The 24,066-nt window shown below is 35.9% G+C and overlaps 1 protein-coding gene across 3 annotated transcripts in view; it reads left to right on the forward strand.

Annotated features, from left to right (window-relative positions):
* Nucleotides 1-24,066, forward strand: part of LOC150081502 (transcription factor 12-like) — a 621,638-nt gene that overhangs the window by 530,435 nt on the left and 67,137 nt on the right. For 2 of the 3 annotated variants that reach the window (XR_016547303.1, XM_090379956.1), the window contains exons 12-13: nucleotides 1,433-1,520; nucleotides 20,801-21,029. Coding sequence is in view for 2 of the 3 variants with exons in the window: in XM_090379956.1 (XP_090236082.1) it covers nucleotides 1,433-1,520; nucleotides 20,801-21,029 (317 nt within the window). In the remaining variant the exon portion in view is untranslated. The remainder of the gene's footprint in view (nucleotides 1-1,432; nucleotides 1,521-20,800; nucleotides 21,030-24,066) is intronic. The other variant, XM_090379957.1, reaches the window with a different exon arrangement.

Consider the following 24,066-nt stretch of genomic DNA (forward strand, 5'->3'; position numbering starts at 1 on the left):
CTATGGGAAATAAATTCTCACTTTATGAGTTTTTGCTTTATGAGTACATGCTAGGAATGAATTAAAGTCAGGAACTAACTATACACTGCTATACGATGTAGAAAAATCTATAAATAGACTTTGTAGTGATAATTTAAAGCAATCTAAAAAATGATTACTGTATTTTCAATTATAATCATATTACAAAGTGTTATGCTTAATTAATATGTACATTAATTAAGAATTACGTTAATTTATACTTACATATTATGTATGTAAGTATAAATTCATTTATATTTTGATAACCTGTAGATAACATTCATCTGATTTTCACATATTATTTAATTGATAATAAACATTTGGTAATAAAGTGTAATTTTGTGTGCTTTATATCTTTATCTTTATAGCCTGTGGTTAATATTCATTGAATTTTTCTTATTAGAATCACCGTTTATTAGAATCAAAATTCAATTTGCAAGTGTGATCACTGTAACCAGCACTTACTGTATTTTTTTTTCTGTTTCTCACTTTTGTTATTTACCTATTAAAATAGCTTTTCAAAAACTTGATAAAAGAACTAAGAACCATGTTTTACCAGTTATTAATCATGCAAAACAAATCTTAATCTTGATTGCATTAATTTAATCAGAAAACAATGTGTATGTCTTATGTCAACTTTTTTTTTTTTTTTTTTTTTCCAATATATTAATTTCCAATTTATATTACTGCTTTGAGGTTTCACCGAGAAATCCATACACTAGCTCAGATATACAAAGGAAAATGGAAACAAGAGTAAAATGGACTTAAAGGGAGGCAAATACTAAAATTGGCATTTGTAGTTTTGCCTGCATACCAAATAGTGCTTAATAAACATTCTGGAGGTAAATGCCTCATTAAAAATGATATTTTGAACCTTTTTTTGTTGTTATTTCATTGTATTATTTTTGCATTACATTTATCAGCCAATCTGAATGAAAATGACATAATGAAAGTTCATGGCCATATAACTCAATAAAGGTTCTTCAAATCCAAAAATACCTCCAAACATATTAGTTTGTTGTGTTTTCATGCAGATCATCATGAAATATTGATTCCCTTCCCCATGATATGATATTCTGATTATTAACTCGTCTCATGTTTATATTCAAATACACTTCTTTTTGTGAACTCACCTAAAATTATAATATAAATTTAATCCGCAATGTTAGAAGTTTGCAGGTATTACACAGTACTGCAGACTGCATTATAATTACAATACACAGAGAATTTAATAATATATAATGAATAATGAGTAGAAGATGATATTTTTCTTCCATTCTTATTTGTAGGTGATTTTAGGATCTTATTTGTAGGTGATTGCATGGATCAGATGTTGATTGCATTTGCAAATGAAATTGAGTGGGTTAGATCTGTGTTTACAGTCTCAATTTATGATTTTGTTCTGTTAATTTAGCAGCCCAGTCCATCCAGCCTCCCAGACACTGCTCTTAGAAGTCGAACTTCTTTGTCATCTGGGCAGTCATCAACGCCTCAACATTTTGGTAAGCTTTCTTCTTTCCTTAATATTTGTAATGTAATTAAAGATCATTACTAAGAATAACATTTACTTTTACATTTTGCAAATAATTGTTTTCTACAGGTGCAATGTAAAAATACATATAAAATATCCAAAGTGTTATTTTTAAAAATCTGGAGATCTATCATTATTAAAAGTCCAAATTGAGTGCATATTTTACACTTATCTTGGACTCTTATCTTGAGATATGTGTTAGGGGAAATTTTAAGGCATTTTGCAAGCACCCGGACTTGGTGCATCATGGCCTTAGTTGGTCATGTGCCATAAAAACCAAAATGAAATCAAATGAAATCTATGCAAGCACCTTTTTCTAATAAGTTTCCCTGTTGGCTTTTCTGAAAAGATAATATTCTTTTTTGTGCGATAGTATTCTTTTTTCATGCTTATTTAGGTTACTCTGAGGAGCATGTACATCTCAACTTCCACAGTTAATTATGTAACATGAAACCTGTTATTCTGATTTAGAACTCACTCCACAGAATATATGAGATGCATTCAGAAATCAGTGGTGAATAATTTTTATATATGAGTTGTGGCAATAAAGTTCCGGATTGGTGCAGTAAAAAGAACACAAAGTGAAGGAGCTCAAAAATGATTTTACTTTTATTCAAAATACTTGCCACCTGATTGAATCCACTTATCACACCATTGTAAAAGTTTCTGAAAAGAGTCAGAGAAGGCTTCCAAAGAAGTGATGTGCAGTTTGGTTGGCAGTTAAGGAAATCTTCTGGTGCTAGATCAGGAGAGTTGGAAGTGTGGTTGATCTGTATAGTGCCATGTTTTGTCATTAATGTCTTAACGATAAGTGCAGAAGGGGTGCGGCATTGTTGCAACAAGAACCAGCTAGCTTTCTCACAAAATTGTAATCTCACCTTAGAAATGTCCTTCGATAGTCTTTGAAACACCTGTATGTAGAACGCAGCATTGACTCTCTCTCCTCTTCAAGTACAACTCCTTGTGAATCTCACCCCATTTATTGAAAAACATGATCATCATTATATTGATTGTGGACTTCTGTAAATTAAACTTTTTGGGCCTTGGTGATGATTTTGAAGTCTACTGCATGTCTGCTTTGTCTTCATACTGATACATCCAACACTCATCTCCAGTGACAATACAGTTGAGGAAATTAGGATTGTCTTGACAAGTCTGGTTGAATCTTTGCATGATGACACTCTTCATTGCTTTTGTTCATCCATGCAGGTGTGCAGCACAAATTTTGCACAGACTTTCCTTTTCCCTAACGCTTCATGCAGAATTTGACAAATCGTCTCTCCTTATTCATATTCAACTCATCAGCTAGCATTCTAAGGTTTAAACGATGATCTCTTGCCACAATTTTCTGAACTTTTGCAACTCTGCCCTTAGTTTGAAAGGTTGATGTATGTCCATATTTGGGTCACCACGAACATCCTCACATCAGTCATTGGACCACTTATATCATTCAAACACACTGGTATGATATAACATTTCATCACTGAACAGTTCTTAACATTTCATACGTTTCTGTTTCAGATTTTTGCCAATTTAAAGCAAAATTTGATATTTGTTCGTTGCTCCACTGAAAAATCATGAAGCGGAACGTTAACACTACTAATGAAGCTGGTTGTTCCTTGCAACCTGTCAGCCTACTGAGCAATCACTGCATTGCTGGAGGAAGTTTGAAGCACAACTATATTTCTGTTTATTTTCAAACTCATCGAACATGACCACAATAGCACAGTCCAGGAATGTATTTGTCACACAAAAGCTGAAAATTTTACACACCTTTGATGAGCAGCTCCCAAACTCTTATTATTAGGAACTTACTCATTTTTTTGGAAATATAACTCCATTTGGCCATATTGTTTGGGAGGCCTTTATCACTAGTAGCTTCATTTTCTAATACGCAAAATATTTTCCCAATGATAGCTACTCAGTTTTATAGAGACATTAGATGCATCATTTGGAATCAAAAATTCAGCTCAGTAGAAGTGGTGTATGTGGTTTTATTCCTCCATAATTTTATGTAATAATAAAAATTTAAAATTTTTGATTGTTAATTTCTGACTGCTCCTGATAAATGTAATTCTGCTTAAATTCTTTAACTTCTTACACTCCAAGTAAATATTGTGATGTAAAGCATTTCCTTCTGGATCTGTATCTTGTAGTACTTCCTTTTATTTTCATGTGTACTGTAATTATGCATTATGTCCAAATTTGTAGAGTAGTTAATAATGAGCACCAAGCAGCACTTCTTAAAGAACACTTCGACTTCAGGGATGGTCAGAAAAATGGCAGCTATGTTTTAATGCAGCAGAATACAAAGTTTTATACTTGAGGAATAGTAATCTCAGAATAACTTATATTCTTTGTAAGGGTTAATTAAAAATAGTAGAGGAAGATTTGGGAGTTATGACACAGCCAGATGTAAAGTTCTCTGAGCAGCATAGAGTGGTGGCAAGGAAGGCCCATGGTCCTATCATTCATTTATTAACTTGTAGAGATAGGGAGGTTATAATCCCAGTGTATGAAGCAATTTTAAGACCCCGCTTGGAATACTGAGTCCAAGTATGGACTCAGCTGAAAAAAGACATTGAGCTTCTTGAAGGGATCTAAAGATGAGCAACATGCCTCGTGAGATTGCTGAAAGGACATCCATATCAAGAAATTCTTCAAATGTGTGCTGCTTCTTAGTTTGGCAACTTAGGAGAAACCTAATTGAGATGTACAAGGCTCTTAAGAAAACCAAGTAAAATTACTGAGGTTGAAATTTTGGCTAAATAAACAAATAGCATAATTGATTTCCTTTTCTTTTTCTTTTTACTATCTGAAGAAATTTTCACTGTTATAAATATTTCCAGAACTAGGCACCATGAATTCGAATTACAGGGGGAAGAGATTTAAGATTGGATTGCAGTTCAATAGAATTAAAGAACATAAATACAATATAGCCCATGGCCAAATAACAAAATCAGGTTCAGTTTTCCATGCCTGGTGTGAAGATCACCAATGGAATTTCAACAACCCCTCAGTCCTGACCACTGACAGATACAGAAAATGAACTACAGGCAGTTCCCGCTTTACAAGTTCCCAGGTTTACAAGTTTTTTTTTTTTTTTTTTCAAGTACAGTCAGTCCTCGTATAACACATGTTTACATTACGCGAATTCGATCATAAACGATTTATAAATAGGGGAACGATATCTTATATAACACGAACTGAATTCGCTTATGCACGATTCGCCTTTGTGTTTACAAGAAATGGCAGTCGAACACGGAATCACCCCAACTGAACGCAACACGATAGGAATGAAGAGGAGATTCTGAAAATGTATTTATGTGTTTTATATCAGTGAAGGGGAAACACATTTCACCATAATAACGTAAAATTCCATTTATCGGTATTATTGCGAATGCAATTAGATCGAGTTTACTCGATCTAATTGCATTCGCAATATAACTGCTAGTGGAATCTGTATATAACAGATTCCACTAGCAGAAACACAACTGGAAATTGTTTTTATTGTTTTATGGTAGTAACCCCTAGAAATGTGCTTTAGTAAAATGTGAGATGTTAATAGTGTAACTCTGCCTTTACGGTGTTGTTTATTCAATTGCTACACGCGTGCGCAGCTTTGTTTATGTGTATCAAGCGTGCCTCCTCGTTTTGTAATTGTGCTTTATTCCCTAAAAATGAGTAAAATACTTAAAAGGTGTGAAAAGGAAGCGTCCTGGTGAAGACACTTCAGATGCAGAGAGAAAAAGTAAAGCAATATCGATAAACATAGGTAGACTGGGTCAAAAATTCTTACCCGGGAAAATTTATAGTGGCCTCATACTAGCGTTTATGGCCAAAATCACACCGGCCTCGGGCCCACCGGGGTTTTCCCGGTAAGGCTTATGGCCAGTCTGCCACTGTTGATAGCGAAAAAATATGAAACTGTGAAACGCTTTGAGCAAAATGAAAGACCATGTGATATTGCACGTGCTACAGACCTAAATGAGGCAACACCGAGAATTACAAAGAATGCAGAGAAAATAAAAACAACTTTCATAGCAGGAACAACTCAAAGTGTAATTAAAATCCATTAGATTAAGACACAAAGAATTGGAAGAGATGGAACGACTGTCATCTGTTTGGATAGAAAATCAAACAAAAAACAAGTTTGCTTACGATAGAAGCAAAAAAGCATTAGCAATATTTTATTACGTAATAGTCATAATAAAATACGTATTTTATTCTTAAAAATACTTAACGTATTTTTTATTATTTATTATATTATAATAAAATATAATATAATAATAATAATAAAAAATTATAAAAAAATTATAATATTATTTTTTATTACATATTTTAATTGTTATAAAATACGTAAGTATTTTATTACGATTATTTATTGTGTTTGGTAATGTTTTGGTTACCAATGTGCGTTCAATCTTGGGTGGTCGGCACCTAACCCTATTTTTCCCATAGGGCCTGTTGTTTATATTGCATGATTTTGCATTGCACGAGGGTTTCTAGGAACACAACTATCGCGCTATATGAGGACTGACTGTATCAATTATCAACAAAATCGAAAATATGAACATTAATTGCGAACATTAATTGCGATACTAAACATTCATAAATATGGAATTTACAATACAGTACTACTATGCATGTGTTTGTTCTGGCAGAGGAGAGCATCTCATTGACTCACATAACATAAAGCAGTTTCATTTTCACTGTATTGTCTTATTTCAAATTTATTCAGATTATTAAGGGTGATAAATTTGAAGGGTGTTTGGAATAAACTCTTCTGCACTTCATTGATAATTTTGAAGGATTTCAAGAACCAGCAGTGATTGTACAAAATGAACAGAAGCGGTCATTAATATTGCTAACCAATTGCAACTTGAAGTTTCTGCAACTGATGCCACTGATCTGCTTCAAGCACACAATGGGGAGCTCACAGATGAAGACGTCTTTGAAATGGCAAAATGTGAAGAAGCTGAAACTCCTGTTCGTTCCTTCACTCTCAAAGGGCTTAACGAAGCTTTTCAACACATAGAAAAAGCAATTGAGATTTTTGAGTCACAAGATTGAAATTTAGAGTGCACTAGAAAAGTTCCTATAGATTTAAAAAATGCTTATCCATGAAAACGACTCCTGAAGCATTTCTGAAGAAGATGACGACTCCTTGTGCTTCCCTTGATTTTTTTCATCATTGATTAAATGCACACCAACGAGTGTGCATTTAATCAATGATGATGAAGAATAAAGATTCTTTAAAATTTGTTATGACATCAATAATTTCTTTATTATTATTATGTGCTTGATTTTTAAAGGCTATGTTTTCATTTCTTTGGTGAAATAAATCATTGTTTATGCATAAACTATTATTTTGTTGACATTAATTTAACATTACTATGCCCAAATTTCGTTGTTGTGAGCGTAACTCCTGTTTTGAACATTATTTCTATGGGAATTAAATTCCTGTTTTCGCTTTACAAGCATGTGCTTGGAATTAATTAACTCATAAAGTCGGGAACTACCTGTATATAAAAAATCATTCATTATTGCTATGAGAAACAATATTAACTCAAAAAAGCCATGTAGAGAGACAATAGCCACATACGGCAGACTCTCGATTTTCCAGTATAGATGGTAAAAATAAAATCCCAGATAATCAATTTCCCAGTTAATCCAAATATATATAGAAAAGTGTTCAGCAACCTACCTAAAAAATGTAGTGATAAATAAAAACCAAAAAAAAAAAAAACTCGCCACACACTACTCCCGTGTCTAATACGATGCTTACATAGGCATAAAAACGTACTTATAGGTAACAATGTATGTTTACTTTGGTGGCCTAACCAGGGTACAATCATTTTCACAATATTTTTTTAAAGTTTTGTTTTGACTTAAAAGTCTACTGATATCTTTAAAACATATTTTGTTTTTAACATAATATTTTAATTTTAGGTATAGAAAGTATAGAAGCTTGTTTTTTCCTTTTGCAACATTTTTAAAAATGACACTTTGAATATTTCTTAAAACAATTTTTTCAACAGAATATTATCATCTTGCTTCTCTGTGTATTCAAGAAGTGGCATTAACATTAGTTGAGGCATACAAGCTTATATAGCATCAGCCAAAAAAAAAACCTTCCCCATTTCACCCATCCAGTCAATTCAAATGTTTGTCTAGTTCAGCCTTAAATTTATTTAAGCTATCAAACTTCCACACATCTATTCTACAACTGTCTTTCCTTAATTTGAATCTATGCCTAATCTGAGCAAGCGGAAGAAGCCCATCAGCATTGAGCCTGCACAAACCATTCAAGGCCTTATACACCTGAATCAGACATAAGGTGCCTAGTCTCCAGATGCTACAACTTGCAGAACTTAAGCCTCTCTTGGTAAGAGCACCCCCTTTGTTCCTCTCACCAATCTTGTTGCCCTTCTCTGTACTCATTCTAGCAACTCTACATCCTCCTTAAAAATGAGGCCTCCAGACCTGTATACAGTACTCAAGATGTGGCCTGACCATTGCCTTATACAAGGGGATAATCACCTCCTTGTCTCTATTAGCAAAATTCCTATATATCATTAACAAAACTCCATGACCTACTCTGGCAGCCCATCTGTACTACTCAGAGAACTTCATATCTGACTGAACAATTACCCCCAGGTCATTTTCATTCTCCACCTCCCTGAGTGTAGTACCACACTGTTGGTACATTTCTCTTGGGTTACTTCTACCCACATGCAGTACTTTGCATTTGTCACCGTTAAACTTTAGTTGCCACTTGTTAGCCCATCTGTCTAACTTTTCTAGATCCTGTTGCAGTAGCATACTGACTTTACTGTCATTAACAATTCTGCCAACCTTTGTATCATCTGCAAACTTGGATAGTAAGCCTGATATACCTTCATCGATATCATTGATAAATACTGAAAACAACAATGGGCCCAACACCGAACCCTGGGGTACTCCACTAATAACATTAGTCCACATAGAGCGGTGTCCATTTCTTACCACTCTCTGCCATCTCTCACTCAACCATCCCTTTATCCATTGAAGCAACTGCACTTAATGCCATACCGCTCCAATTTGTAAAGCAGTCTTCCATTTGCAACAGTATCAAAAGGTTTCCTGAAATTCAAGTATATGATATCAAAATAATTTTTTGTGTCTAGTTCCTTTGTGACCACATCGTCTTGTCTGACTAATCCAATTGATCAGTCAAGACTTTCCTTTAACAAACCCATGTTGTGTCTGAACTATTACTGCAGTCTTGTCTAGGTGATTCTGCATCACTTCTTTGAAGACTCCATTATTTTTCCGGGAATAGAATTTAAACTAACAGGTCTATAATTATTTGTGTCATCCTTTGAACCTCCTTTGTGAATTGGGGATACATTTGCACATCTCCAGTCCAGTCCTTCAATATAACTGGAAAAATTCCATCTGCCCCAGGTGCCTTTTTTATGTTTAACATCAACAATTTTTCCTCCATCTTTCTCTCCATTATTATAAAATCATCTTGCTCACTGCCAGAGTTTTCACCTCTGGCATTCCCATCCCTGAATAACTCCTCATGTGTGAATGTAGATGCAAAATACACATTCAGTTTGTCAGCTATCTGTGCAGAATGATCAACAGTCAAACCACCAACATCAAGTGGACCAATATGATTCAACCCCTTCCTTCTAAAGTTTACGTAAGTAAAGAAGTCTTTGTTGTTTTTATTTGCATCCTTTGCCAAACAGTTCTCGTAATCAGCGTTCACTAGTCTAGCCTCCTTTGTGGCGTGATTACAGACTAGCTTATATCTGCCATAGGCTTCTGTGTCACTGTTTAATTTATGTGCATCCCACACATTTTTCTTCTCTGCCACAAGCCTCATTAGTTCATCTGACATCCATCAATTTGCTAAATCTTGAACAGTATTTCCTGGTTTGTTAGGAAAGGCCTAGTATCTTCCACGATTAATTCCTTGAAGGCTTCCCATTTATAATTTTCTGTTTCAAACATCATCAGTTGATCCCACTATATAGAATTAAAAACTGTCTGAGACCACTGTAATCACCTTTACAAAAATAAAAACCCTTCCCTTTACCCTTAATGGTAGTTACATCTTTAAGTAAATCCCACAGTATACTGTGACACTGTCACCTAGTGGTTCCTTTATCTGCAAATTCTTAATGCATGAATAATCACTGCTGATAATCAGATCAAGAGTATTACTCCCTCTTGTTGCCCCTCGAACACGTTGCTGTAGAACAGAGGTGGCCACTTTAATGGTGCCTCTGTAGCCAGGTGGGAAGGAGAAGCAGTGCGTAGAACACACTTCTTGATTAGACCAGGGTTCGAGCCCGTCACCACCAAATACGGAGGATGCGGAAAGGTCAGGGAATGACCACTGCATATTCCCGGAACAATATGGCCTTAGTTGCTAATGCTCCTAAAAACCAAATAACAACAGCCACCTTAATCTGTGATGCAATCTATTTTTTTTCTTCAAAATTTGCCAAGATCTACCATCTCAAGAATTTCATTGTTAATTGTTAATCAACACATTGAAAAAAGTTGTTTTTAAATTTTAAAATTAAAAATTCAATTCAGAATTCTTATTTTAAATTCAGATATATTAAGGATTCGGATGCCTTTTGTGCTGTGATGTAACAACTGGATCATAAGTATAGCGTAGCTTACTTTTCAACACTCACCTCATAGTAATCATAATCAGAATTAATTATGATAGCGTAATTATGAATTAAAAAAAAAAATAAAAATAAACTTGATGGGATTTTAAGGAAACTCAGAGCTAATAAACAAATTAGCTCTGAGTTTCACAGTAATATACTTCCATATATTTTTGGAATAGTTAAACTCCATAAACAAGATTACCCTTTGAGACCTATTGTTTCCTTTAAACAGTCTGCTTATGCTAATCTATCCATATTAAGAAAGGGTGCAAGAATATTTGCTGATGCTATCGAGGCAGTGTTAGGTGGGTCGGAAAACTGCTAGCTTGGGGGGAGACAAAGACCAATAGATTGACAGTAGCCACTGGCTGAGGTGAAAGAGATTCTTGCACTGCTTCTATTAGAATGAGCAGAAGCCTGAAAAACAAGATGCATGGTATTTCAGAGACTGCTGGGAGCCATTGCGGTACAAGTAAATACATGGGTTGTGTTAGGGTAGCTAAGAATAGAAACAGGTGCAGGTATACTTGCGTGTACACCAATGCTAGGAGTTTAGTAAATAAATTTGATGAATTTGAGGTATTGCTCAAAACATCGAAGGCAGATATTGTTGGGATATCAGAGACATGGTGTCACACAGATATAAGGGATGCAGAACTGCAATTTGGGGAGTACAACGTCTACAGAAAGGATAGACAGGATAAGAAGGGGGGAGGGGTTATGCTATTAGTTAAGAAACACATAAAAACCAAGGAAGTGAAGCCAGTCGACATCGCTGGACAGTGCAGTGTGGAGTCAGTTTGGTGTGACATAAACATTGGGAGATCAAAATTGAGAGTAGGAGTGTGCTATAGGCCTAATGACTCTGATGAGTACAATAAGGAACTGTACAGGGAAATAGAGTGGGCCAGTAAATCAGAGTGTCTTATAATGGGAGATTTTAATTTCCCAGATATTGACTGGAATTTGGGGGCTGGTTACTCACACACTAGCAGGGCTTTTGTGGATTTATTGGATGATTGTTTTCTACATCAGCATGTTCGGGAGGCAACTAGAGGGAGTAATACCCTTGATTTGATTATCAGCAGTGATTCTTCATGCATTAAGAATCTGCAGATAAATGAACCACTAGGTGGCAGTGATCACAGTGTGCTGAAGTGGGATTTACTCAAAGAGGTAACTACCATTAGGGGTAAAGGGAAGGGTTATTGCTTCCGTAAAGGCGACTACGATGGACTGAGACAGTATTTAAATTCTATACAGTGGGACCAACTGATGATGTTACCAACAGCAAATTCAAAATGGGAAGCATTCAAAGAACTTATATTGGAAGCTACTAGGCTTTACATACTAACTAAGAAATATTGTTCAAGGTTTAGGCCAAAATGGATGTCAGATGAACTAATGAGGCATATGGCAGAGAAGAAAAATGCATGGGATACATACAAATTAACACATGACACAGAAGCCTATGATAGATACAAGTTGATAAGCAACCAAGTTACAAAGGAGGTTAGGCAGGCGAAGGCAGATTACGAGAAATCCTTGGCAAGGGATGCAAAGAAAAACAGCAAAGAGTTCTTTACTTATGTAAACTCTAGAAGGAAGGGGATGAATCAGATTGGTCCACTTGATATTGATGGGTCAAGTGTTGATGATCCTGCTCAGGTAGCTAACAAACTAAATGAATATTTTGCATCGATATTCACACATGAGGAGTTATTCAGCGAGGGGAATGCCAGAGGTGTATTCAACTCTAGCAGTAAGCTACAGAATCTTGAAATAACTGGGAGTAAAGTGGAGGAGAAACTGTTGAAGATAAACACAAGAAAGGCACCCGGGGTGGATGGGATCTATCCAGTTATATTAAAGGAGGCAGCAAAGGAAGTAAGCAAACCCTTAGCCATAATTATGAGAGCTTCCTTGGACTCAGGGGAGGTACCCATAGACTGGAAATGTGCAAATGTGACCCCAATTCACAAAGGAGGATCAAAGGCTGACACAAGTAATTATAGACCTGTGAGCTTAACTTCTGTTCCAGGAAAATTAATGGAGGCACTGGTTAAAGAAGCACTGCAGGATCATTTAGACAAGACTTCAGTTATAGCTCAGACACAGCATGGTTTTGTTAAGGGGAAGTCTTGCCTGACCAACTTGATTGGATACTATGATGCAGTCACAAAAGAACTGGATGCAGGGAATAACTTTGATATTATATACTTGGATCTTAGAAAGGCTTTTGATACTGTTGCACATGGAAGACTGCTACACAAATTGGAGCAGTGTGACATTGGAGGCAAATTGCTGCTATGGATAAAGGGGTGGTTGAGGGGGAGAAGACAGAGAGTGGTAATCAATGGACACTGCTCATCGTGGACTGATGTTATTAGTGGAGTCCCTCAGGGCTCAGTGTTGGGTCCATTATTGTTTTCTGTATTTATAAATGATATTGATGATGGTATATCGGGCTTAATGTCCAAGTTTGCAGACGATACAAAGGTTGGCAGGGTTGTCAAGGACACTACTGACACTATGCTGCTGCAACAGGATCTGGAAAGGTTGAGCAGATGGGCTGAGAGGTGACAAATGTAAAGTACTACACATGGGAAACAGCAACCCCAGAGCAATGTATCAAATCTGTGGTACTACACTGAGAGTGGTAGAGAATGAAAGGGACTTTGGGGTGGTTGTGCAGGCAGATATGAAGTTCTCTGAGCAGTGCAGACGGGCTGCAAGAGTAGCTCATGGAGTATTGTCAATGATATACAGGAATTTTTCCAGCAGGGATAAGGAGGTGATTATTCCATTGTATAAGGCGATGGTCAGGCCACAACTAGAGTACTGTATACAGGTCTGGAGGCCTCATTTCAAGAAGGATGTAGAGCTGCTGGAACGAGTACAGAGAAGGGCAACAAGATTAGTGAATGGAACAAAGGGGTGCTCTTACGAAGAAAGGCTTAAGTTTTGCAAATTACAGTGTCTGGAGACTAGGCACCAGCGAGGTGATCTGATAGAGGTGTATAAAGCCTTGAATGGTTTAAGCATGCTCAATGCTGATGGGATTCTTCCTCTAGCTCAGAAAAATCACCTGAGAGGGCATAAATTCAAGTTGAGGAAAGACAGATGTAGGATAGACGTGCGGAAATTTGCCTTTAGCCAGCGGGTGGTTGGTTGGTGGAACAGACTTCCATCCCTTGTGGTGGAGGTTGATAGCCTAAATAAGTTTAAGGCTCAGCTGGACAGGTATTTTGAACGAACAGAGGGGTGAAGTGGAAGTGGGTTTTTTTTTTTTTTTTGGCTGGTGCTGCATAAGCTTGCTTTCTTGCATCAAATGCCTCTACTAATGCTAATGCTAATATTCCTCATTAAAATTATTTCACCTCTAATGAGATTTTCTCGGTTCAGGATATACAACACTAAGCAGGCACACAAACGTATAACTTCCGTGACCATATCTGAAAATGATATTGTTGTGTTTTTTGACGTTGTCTCCCTATATACAAATGTGCATATCGAAATGACGCTAATAGCTCTTAAAGAACTATTAACTAAACATGACACTGACAAAACATGCTGATTTAAATGTTAATGGCATTTTAGAGCTCACTTCACTGTTACTTAATGCCAAGAAATTTAGATATTCAAAATAATATATATGAACAAATTTTTGGTATCTCAGCCCCTTTATCTGAAATCTACCTCGCTTCTATTAAAGAAAAAGTATTTCAACCTTTTCCTCTAGGTATCAAATTGTATATGAGATACACAGACGACATCTTTCTAATAGGTAATAAAACAACTATTGACACTTTATTTAATACAACGCATGAGAGACTCAAATTTACGGTCGCCTCCGTAGCCAGGTGGGAAGGAGCAGCAGCAGCAGTGCATAGCACGCACTTCTTGATTAGACTGGGGTTCGAGCCCGTCACCACCAAATACGGGGGATGCGGAAAGGTCAAGGGAATGACCACCGCATATTCCCAGAGCAATATGGCCTTAGTTGGTAATGCTCCTAAAAACCAAATAACAAACAAACTCAAATTCACCCTTGAAGTAGAAACCGATAATAAAATTAATTTTCTAAATCTCATTAATTTCATTCGGCAAATTTTGAAATCTCTGTAGAAACTTACACCGACTCAGCCACCTCACATATGTGTATAATATCAGATCTGGTTCATTTCATCAAGTTGCATTTCGAAAAGTCTCCTTTGAAGAGATTGTCCTCTGATGGAATTCACGATTTTGAAAGCTGTGTCCATAACACTTGTCTTTTATTTAATCTTTTTTTGGCTAACACTTATTGGTAGATGATACAGTAGTAACTCAAAAAGCCTGGGAATTCATCATCCATTTGGCATAATGCGATGAATCTGTTAAGATGCCCTGTCATTGCTTTGGCTCCATCTGTTGTTATTGATATGAGCTTAAATTAGTAATCATTTGTAATTTAATTTTTTCAATAAAATTTTTGAATTTGTTAAATATATCAAGACCTCTAGTCCTTCTTTTAAAGAAATCATACGCAGCAGTTCTTCTCTAGTGGCAGAATCATTGAAAACCATACAAATAAAAACGAGCAACTGAGCTGTATCACTTACGTCTGTAGATTCATCCAGTTGTAAAGAAAAGGACACAGAATTAGTAATATGAGCACGCAATTGTTTGCTCACATTTTTACTTTTTTTTTTTTTTTTTTTTTAATGCATCGCATCATAGTATTTCGAGATAATTGCAGATCTTGAAGAGCACTTTTAATTTCATTTTTGTTCTTAAAATTTTCAAAAAGAGAATCTGTTATTTCTAAAAATGCATTTTTGATGAATTGACCATCAGAAAATGGTTTGCGTTTTTTGGCAAGAAGATGACTCACTTTAAATGATGCTACAGTTACTGTTTTAGATTGTAAATTAGGTGTCATGAAGAAATTTTGTTGTGCAAATAATCTGGATTTAAGCTATTTTAATTTATTTTTTCTAAGGTCACTATTAGGCAGAAAATCTGATTGATACTTACCATGGAATGCATTGAAGTGTCTTTCTAAATTTCTTTTTTGGGGTCTAGCCACGGAAGCGTTGCAAATCAAACAACAAAAACATTTTTCTTTTATCATTACAAAAAGGTATTCTAGTTCCTATTCTAGTTTAACTTAATTGGTTGGTTGGTTGGTTTTTTTTTTTTTTTTTTTAAGGAGCATAAGCAGCTAAGGCCATATTGCTCCGGGAATATGCGGTGGTCATTCCCCGACCTTTACGCATCCTCCGTATTTGATGGTCACGGGCTCAAGAAGCGTGTGCTATGCACTGCTGCTCCTTCCCACCTGGCTACGGAGGTGCCAGTTTAACCTAATATCCTTTGATTTAAAATCAAAGGGTATTAAATTAACATATAACTACTGTCAAGTTATTAATATTAAGCTAAATAAGAATTCGACACTATGCTCTCCACAATGTAACTACGTGAATTTTCACTAGACAAGCCTAGCAGCCGCGTGGCGACAAGAGTAGTCATTGGGGCACATAATAATAATATTTAGATTTTGACTAATCTATTTTTTATATATATTTAAAATTTGTCATGATTGACCAAAATTAAAGCCACAATTGACTTGTAGATCGTGATCAACTCGTTGGCCACCGCTGCTTAGAAAACAATCCTCTGATAAATCCACAAATCTCTTGCTATCATGCAAGTGACCAACCCACAAGTTCCAGTCAATATCTGGAAAGTTAAATCCCCCGTTATAAGACATTCTGATTTACTGGCCCACTCTATTTCTTTGCACAATTGTTTGTTGTACTCATCAGAGTCATTGGGCCTATAACACACTCCTACTCTAATTTTTGCTTTCGCAGTGCTTATGTCACACCAAACTGACTGAACGTTGCACTATCCACCCATATCAATTGGATGCACTTCCTTAGATTTTATGTGTTTCTTAACTAACAGCATGACCCCTCCTTCCTTCCTAACCTGTCTATCCTTTCTGTACACATTGTACTTCCCAAATTCAAATTCTGCACTGCTTATATCTGTGTGACACCATGTCTCTGATATCTCAACAATTTCTGCCTTTGATTTCTTGATCACCACTTCAAATTCATTAAATTTAATTACTATACTTCTAACATTAGTGTACATGCAGGTATACATGCACCTGTTCTTACTCTTAGTTACCCTAATACAGCCCATGTATTTAATTGTTCCATGATGACTCCCAGCATCTCTTTAAATCCCCAGCAACCTGCTCTCTATGCTGCTGCTCATTACAATAGAAGCAGTGAAGAATCACTTTCGCCTCTGCCTGCGGCTACTGTTAATCTTTTAATCTGTGAATCCCCTCAGCTAGCAGTTTTCCGACCCACCTAACACTGCCTTAGTAGCATCAGCAAATATTCTTGTACCCTTTCTATTTAAGTGTATCCCATCCCTGTAGAAGTGGTCTTTCCTGTTAGCAAGCACAGACTACGCTGAAAAAAAATTTACCCCCACGAGCCTTGCACAATCTCTCCAGGGCTGAATGGATTGACAAGGCTCTTATCATATACCCCCTCCTATCCTGTCTGGGCAGAATTGCAGACACTTTCAAATTTAACTCTAACTCGCAACTTTTTTTCAACATTCACCTGTAATTGTTAAGTAAATTTGTAGATGCTTCTGCATAGTTTTTTGTGACAGTATCAACTCGTCTTCCTCTTCTTCAGGTTCACCATCATTATTTTGTGGTGGTGAAGTAGTTATTACATGATGTAAAATTTCTTCATCATTTAGTACTTCATAGCCAGCTAGATCTTTGTCAGAATTAATCCAATCACGAATTGATTGCTCATCGACATCCCCGTACCCACCAATGTGTTGCAAATTTCGTATAATTTCTGGTACCAGATCTTCACACAGTTTTCTTCAAATCTTAGGAATCCATCATTTCCTGGTAAAATTTTACTCCGAGACCTCTTGGAGGTGATGCTTTTTAATTAATTTCCATGCTGCTGAAACTTTGTAAGTCACATCCAATACAGTCAGATTTTTCCAAAATGTCAATAAATCACAATTATTTTCTTCTGCTAACTTGAGAGATAAATTTCTGCCATAAATTACTTTCATTTGTTGGAGACCTTGATCCATAGGTTGTATTAAAGCTGTCACATTGGCGGGGGGGGGGGGGGGGTAAATATTTAACGAGAATATTTCCATCATATGATTTTAGAATTTCCCCATTAGGATAACTTGGTGTGTTATCTAATATCAGGACAGCTTTCTGTGGCAAGCCCAGTGATGCCAGCTGTTGGTGCACCGAAGGTACAAATTTAGTTCTAAACCAACTGGAAAACATTTCCCTGTCTATCCAGGCTGACTTATTATTATAGTAATCAACAGGCAAATTTGATATTGAAATACTCAAGAAAGCCCTGGTTTTTTTGCCATTCCAATTGTCTTTAATGAATGAAATAAAAGGCACTCTAAAATATTAATACTAATTAAGAAAATTTACAATATATTCTATTTTATTATCAAATTAGTCATCCAAGATGAATTTGACAAGAAAATTAATATATAAGGTGTCACAGAAACTTCAGTGGTCGAGGGGGTGAGTGAGCAGGAGATCGGAAATGAAACTTACGGGCTATCTGGATGAGACCTGGCAGAATTAGCACAGCAAAGAATTATCAATCTTTGCTTTTTGCATTTTATGTCCAGGAGCTTTTACCTTGGTTTCGTAAGCCAAAGTTTTTGATGGAAAACATTTCCTGTACAATCCTGTTTCATTGGCATTGTAAATTAAATGTAATGCCTCGAAATGTAAAGAAGATTAGATCTAGGCATGATGCCTAGATCTAATCTTCTTTACATTTTGAGGCATTACAGCTCTGAAACAGTGTTTTCTGGTCAGCTGCTAGATAATCCATCGTACTGAACCTGCTGGATAATCCATCATACTGAACCTGAACAGCAGCACAACCAGCAAAGAAAGGACACTGCTGGTTGTGCTGCTGCATCAGCTAAAGATAAAATTGAGCTCCTATAATCCTGCTTTTCTTCTGCCTTGTGTATTGATGATTTTGGTAAACCTCTACCTATCATTCCTAGTACACGCCATTGCCTATTGTGATCTTTTTTTAAAAGAATGTCAGAAGAATTTTGAACAGTTTTGATGCCAAGAAAGTGCCAGGTCTTGATGATATTTCTCAGCTTGCTCTCAAAACCTTTGCTCCTGAGCTTACTCCTGTTTTGTGTCACCTTTCTACACTTTCTTAATCCAATGGTGTTTTCCCTTCTGCTGGGAAATTTGCTCATATCCAGCCATTTCCTAAAAAGATGATAAATCCCTCTCATCCAGTTATCATCCCATTGCATTTACTTCTACATATTTCTAAAATAATGGAGAAATCCATTAACTACCAACTTATAAACTATCTAGAAACCTTCCATCTGATCAGTGATTTCCAGAATGGATTCCATTGGTGTCACTCCACCAGTGATTCACTGGCTTATGTTACCCATATATGAACAGACAAATTCAGCGAAAAAAATTGACAGCTTCTCTTGACATTTCAAAGGGTTTTGATCATGTTCGGGTAAAGATCTTCTAAATAAGCTTCCATCTTATGGTTTGCCAACTGATTTTTGTAATTGGGCATCCAGTTTTCTCTCTGATTGCTCACTATGGGTGATGGTAAATGGCTCTGTCTTCTAAGTTATCCACTAATGCTTGTGTTCCCCAAGGTTCGATTCTTTCTCCACTCTTTTCTCTTGTATATTAATCACCTTCTTCCACTGACTGTAAATCCTATCCTTAGTTTTGCTGATGATAGCAAATTGCATTCCACCTTCCAGTGAAAAACCTTGCCTTGGACAAACAGCTTCAACTTCTCAAATATCCACTACCAATTCCTTAAATGTTGATCTCCAGGTAATTCTTTAGTGGGACAAATAACTTACTTAATTTCAGTCCTTCTGAAACTCAGTCATGTCTTGTCTTATCTCTCATAAAAAGGATTCTTCTGTTCCTTTGCTTATCTTTGATAATACTCTGATTTCTTGACAAAATCACATATATCTGTTAAGGATTACTCTGACTTCTAATCTCTCTCTCTTGGCATAAGCACATCACAAATATTACTTCTTCTGCATCTAAAAAACTGGGTTTTCTCTTTTGTTCTTGGCATTACTTTTCTTTTTAACTGCTGTTCGCTCTGTACAAATTGCAAATCTGCCCTACCATGGAATGTTGTTCCAACATTTGGAGCCCCCAAAACATGTGTCAGGCTTCTAGACTCCATTCAAAACAGGGCAGTTAGATTAATTAATGACCTATCTCTTACAAAGTCTCTCCACTCTCGTTTCCATAGACATTCTGTTTCTGCTGCATTCCTTTTCTAGATACTTCCATGGGAACTGTTCTTCTGAATCGGTTTCTATAATTCCTGTTCTCTCTTTGAAACCAGTCTGAATATGAACTGCAACCAGTCAGCATCCTTTTCTGCCCTACATCAAACTCACAAAAAAAGCAACTTTTCGTCTTCCTCATATATTCATTCAGCTTCTGCTTTCTGGAACAATCTCCCTTCATATTTCCTGAAAATTACAATCTGCAGAAATTCAACTCTAATGTTAACAAGTATCTTCTTTCATTTTAACCTTCTGCCCATGCACAGTACTAAGTACCATAGGTTCTAATGCCTTTCATGCTTGGCATTTTCATAGGGAAAAAAAAAAAAAGAAAGAAAGAAATGCATTGCATTGGATAAACTTCTGGTTTTGAAAATGGTACATGAGAGAAATTTAGAATTCAGTATTCACAACTAAGCAGCATTGAATGATTCATTGATGAACAAATTTTGTCCTAGGATATTATAAAAGTGTTGTCAAGTTTATAAAATTCTAAAACTATTTTTTCATTGTTTCATATGGCAGATCAACTTTTAATAGCCAAAGCATTCAAATGAATTGGATATAACCAATCAGAAAATTGTTTTAAAATGTTATAAACTCTACATAACTTCTGTGCTGTTATACTGTGCTTTAATTTAGCCATCGGGGATTCAGTGGATTATCAGTCTACTTAGTTGTGATATCAGATCCTAAAGTGAATTCTGAATTACTGTTAAATCTGCTGCCAATACCAAAATTTTATCTAATTTGCAGTTTACTTCAATTGCACACCTATAGAAATAACAAGGAGAATAGAATAATTTATGGGGCTCATCTCAGGCAACAATTTCCACACCATACTTTATAGTTTGCTGCTCCTCAGCCAACTAAATTTAAACTGTATCCTCTGGTTCCACAAATACAGTTACATTCATCAAACTAAAGGCTTGCTCTACAACTAACCAAACAAGTCAATCTCACTCTGTTCTAATACAAGCTTTACTTTCTTAGTTGATAATGTGTAATTTGTTTAGCTTATTCTACTAACGTTGGAAATCATCTTTATTCTTTCATTTTGTAAGCCCTATTCATATATCCTTTAGAAGTATGCCAATGAAATTTAATAATAATAATATCTATATTATATAAATATATTTAAAGTTTTTTTGTAGTTAATTTTGTACATGTATTTTAGGTTTGCCAGCAGGATCAAGTCCTGGCGTAAAACTGGAAAAATCAAAAGATGTTGAGAAGGGAGACCTGGCAAGAACAAAGCCTTCCACTCCTACCACAAGTAGTAGTCCAGTTTCTCCTACACCTTCAGCCTGTTCAACTACAACAACCACAACCACATGTACAACCACCACCACCATAACAACCATAGTTTCTTCTCTTCCCAAAGGCACAAAACGATCTCGTTCACGGTAATATGTTCTGTCCTCAAATAGTAATTTCAACTTTTCTGTGTGTGGGATATGAAAATAATTGGAAGATTTTTACTTTTTCAAGATTTATTTTCCAGATATATAATCACAATAGTTTTAAGACATTTTATATATTCATGTCACTTTTATTTCAATCAAAAAATAGTAATGATAAATAAGCAAACGAATGATAAAAATCTTGCCATCTGGCAGAAATTTAGGATTTATATACATAAATTTTTATGAAACCATTTAAATGATTTCTGTGGAAAATTAACCTCCATGACAGGATGGGCTGTCACTTGCTATCCATTTGGAAAGGTTCAAGTCCTATCTAAAAAAGTAAGAACTTTATTGAGTCCTTGTATATACGCTATGCTTTCATTGAAACTGCATTAATCCAGTAGAGTTGTATGGGACCTGATATGTGCTACTTGAGAATAATAACCCTCGTTACCCTTTAATTAATGAATAAAAATCTGAAAATTTTCTACCTTCCTAAATATAGTCAACCTTTTACTGCATTAGTAGTGTTTTTTTTTTTTTTTGTTTTTTTGTTTTTTGCACAGAGCAATTAATTGCAAGCACCTGTCAGGTTTTGCCTGTTTATCCTTATAACTGTTTATGTTAAGACTAATGCCAGAAGAACTGATATGCACCAAAGTTTTGAACATTACCTATTTGTTTGTAGATCAAGATTACAGTCTGTCCTCATATAACACGTGTTTTCACTACACGAATTCAATCATACATGATTTATAAATAGGGGAACGATATCTTATATAACACGAACCGAATTCTCTTATGCACGATCCGCCTTTGTGTTTACAAGAAATGGCAGTGGAACGCAGAATCACCCCAACGGAACGCAACATGATAGGAACAAAGAGAAGTTTCTGAAAATGTATTTATGTTTTTTATATCAGTGAAGGGGAAACACATTTCACCATAATAACGTAAAAACCAACACAATTCCAGCTATCGGTATAATCGCAAATGCAATTAGATCGAGTTTACTACCAGTTTATAACACATTCCATTGGCAGAAACGCAACTGGAAACTGTTTTTATTGTTTTATGTTAGTAATCCCTAGAAATGTGCTTTAGTAAAATGTGAGGTGTTAATAGTGTATCTCTGCCTTTATGGTGTTGTTTATTCAGTTGCTACACGCCCGCAGCTTTGTTTATGTGTATCGAGCTTGCCTCTTCATTTTGTAATTGTGCTTTATTCCCTAAAAATGAGTAAAATTCTTAAAAGGTGTGAACAGGAAGCGTCCTGGTGAAGACACTACATATTCAGAGAGAAAAAGAAAAGCAATATCGATAAACAGAGGCGGACTAGGTCAAAAATTCTTACCTGGGAAAATCTGTAGTGGCCTCATACTAGCGTTCATGGCCAAAATCACACCAGCCTCCAGCCCACCGGGGTTTCTCTGGTAAGGCTTATGGCCAGTTGGCCTCTGTCGATAGAGAAAAAATATGAAATTATGAAACACTTTGAGCGAAATGAAAGACCATGTGATATTGCACATGCTACAGGCCTAAATGAGGCAATGCAGAGAAAAAAACTTTCATAGCAGGAACAACTCAAAGTGTAATTAAAATCCATTAGATTAAGACACAAAGAATTGGAAGAGATGGAACAGCTGTCATCTGTGTGGATAGATAATCAAACAAAAAACAAGTTGGCTTACGATAGAAGCAAAAGCAGTAGCAATATTTTATTACGATTATTTATTGTATTTGGTAATGTTTTAGTTACAAATGTGTGTTCAATCTTGGGTGGTCAGCACATAACCCTATTTTTTCCATAGGGCCTGTTGTTTATATTGCACAATTTTGCATAACACGAGGGTTTCTAGGAACAGAACAATCGTGCAATATGAGGACTGACTGTACTTGCCTTTTCTCACCCACCATTAAGTAAACATCTATGTGTCACATGTGTTTTCTGTGAAAGATTTCTTATTGCTTTTGTATAAATAAATAAATAAATGCAGTGAAAAAAAAAAAAAAACAAGACAAGATAGTCAAGATGGGTACAACTCAGCAGGAAATGAGATATGTACATTTCAAATTTCACACACTGTTGAATCATGCCCAATTTGAAACAGATCTCTAAAAAATTTGAAAATGGAAGTGAATAATAGTATGTAATATATACACATTATTCTAATATAGGCACATGTGCATGTTTAAAATTTATTGTGCTTAGTGGTTCTCTGAATCGGAAAATAGAAGTGACTATTAGTTTTGTGCTTTTTTCTGTTGGTTTTTTAACATGTAAAATACACAGTACAATGAATACTGCAGACCGGATAAAAAAAAAAAAAAAAAACCTTTATAAGAAATAAAGATACAAAATTGGGCATTCAGTTTCAGAAATGTGGAATTTTCAATATTCACCAAGGGTTAAGTCGTGAGATTGCCAGCTGTATGAGGTTCTGCTGCATTTGAACAGTCCCTTTTCTACATATTATGGTCAAAAATTCCCAGGATTCACTCATAACCACGAATTTGGGGAACCTACAGACTCAGGTAGACTTCATTTTCATCCCTTACCCAGCACAAAAACAGAAATTAGAAGTTTCACACTCAAAGCCCTGCACACCTGTTTTCAAAATCTGGTTCTTGAACATTAGTTGTGCATTTTTGAAAACAAAAAGTATTCTAATGAGATGATTTCCAGAATGGTACAGGAAATGATTATTCAGAAATTCAAAGAACAAACTTCCACTCTACCTATGGAAGACCTCCACGCACCCACCCACTCACTCACTCACTCACTGTTGGTTTTTTTTTTTTTTTTTTAGTATTAGCAACTAAGGCCATATTGCTCCTGGGATATACGGTGGTCATTCCCTGACCTTCCGCATCCTCTGTATTTGGTGGTCACGGGCTCGAACCCTGGTTTAATCAACAAGCAAGTGCTACGCACTGCTGCTCCTGGCTACGGAGGCACTCCATGCACACACCATACATTCTTGAACTCGGCCACAAAATTAGCTTCATTGCATTGTTCTCGGAGGCCATCGCT

The sequence above is a fragment of the Mastigoproctus giganteus genome, chromosome 8 (genome assembly GCF_048544385.1).
Source record: "Mastigoproctus giganteus isolate SK-2022 chromosome 8, ASM4854438v1, whole genome shotgun sequence".
Classification (NCBI taxonomy): domain Eukaryota; kingdom Metazoa; phylum Arthropoda; class Arachnida; order Uropygi; family Thelyphonidae; genus Mastigoproctus; species Mastigoproctus giganteus.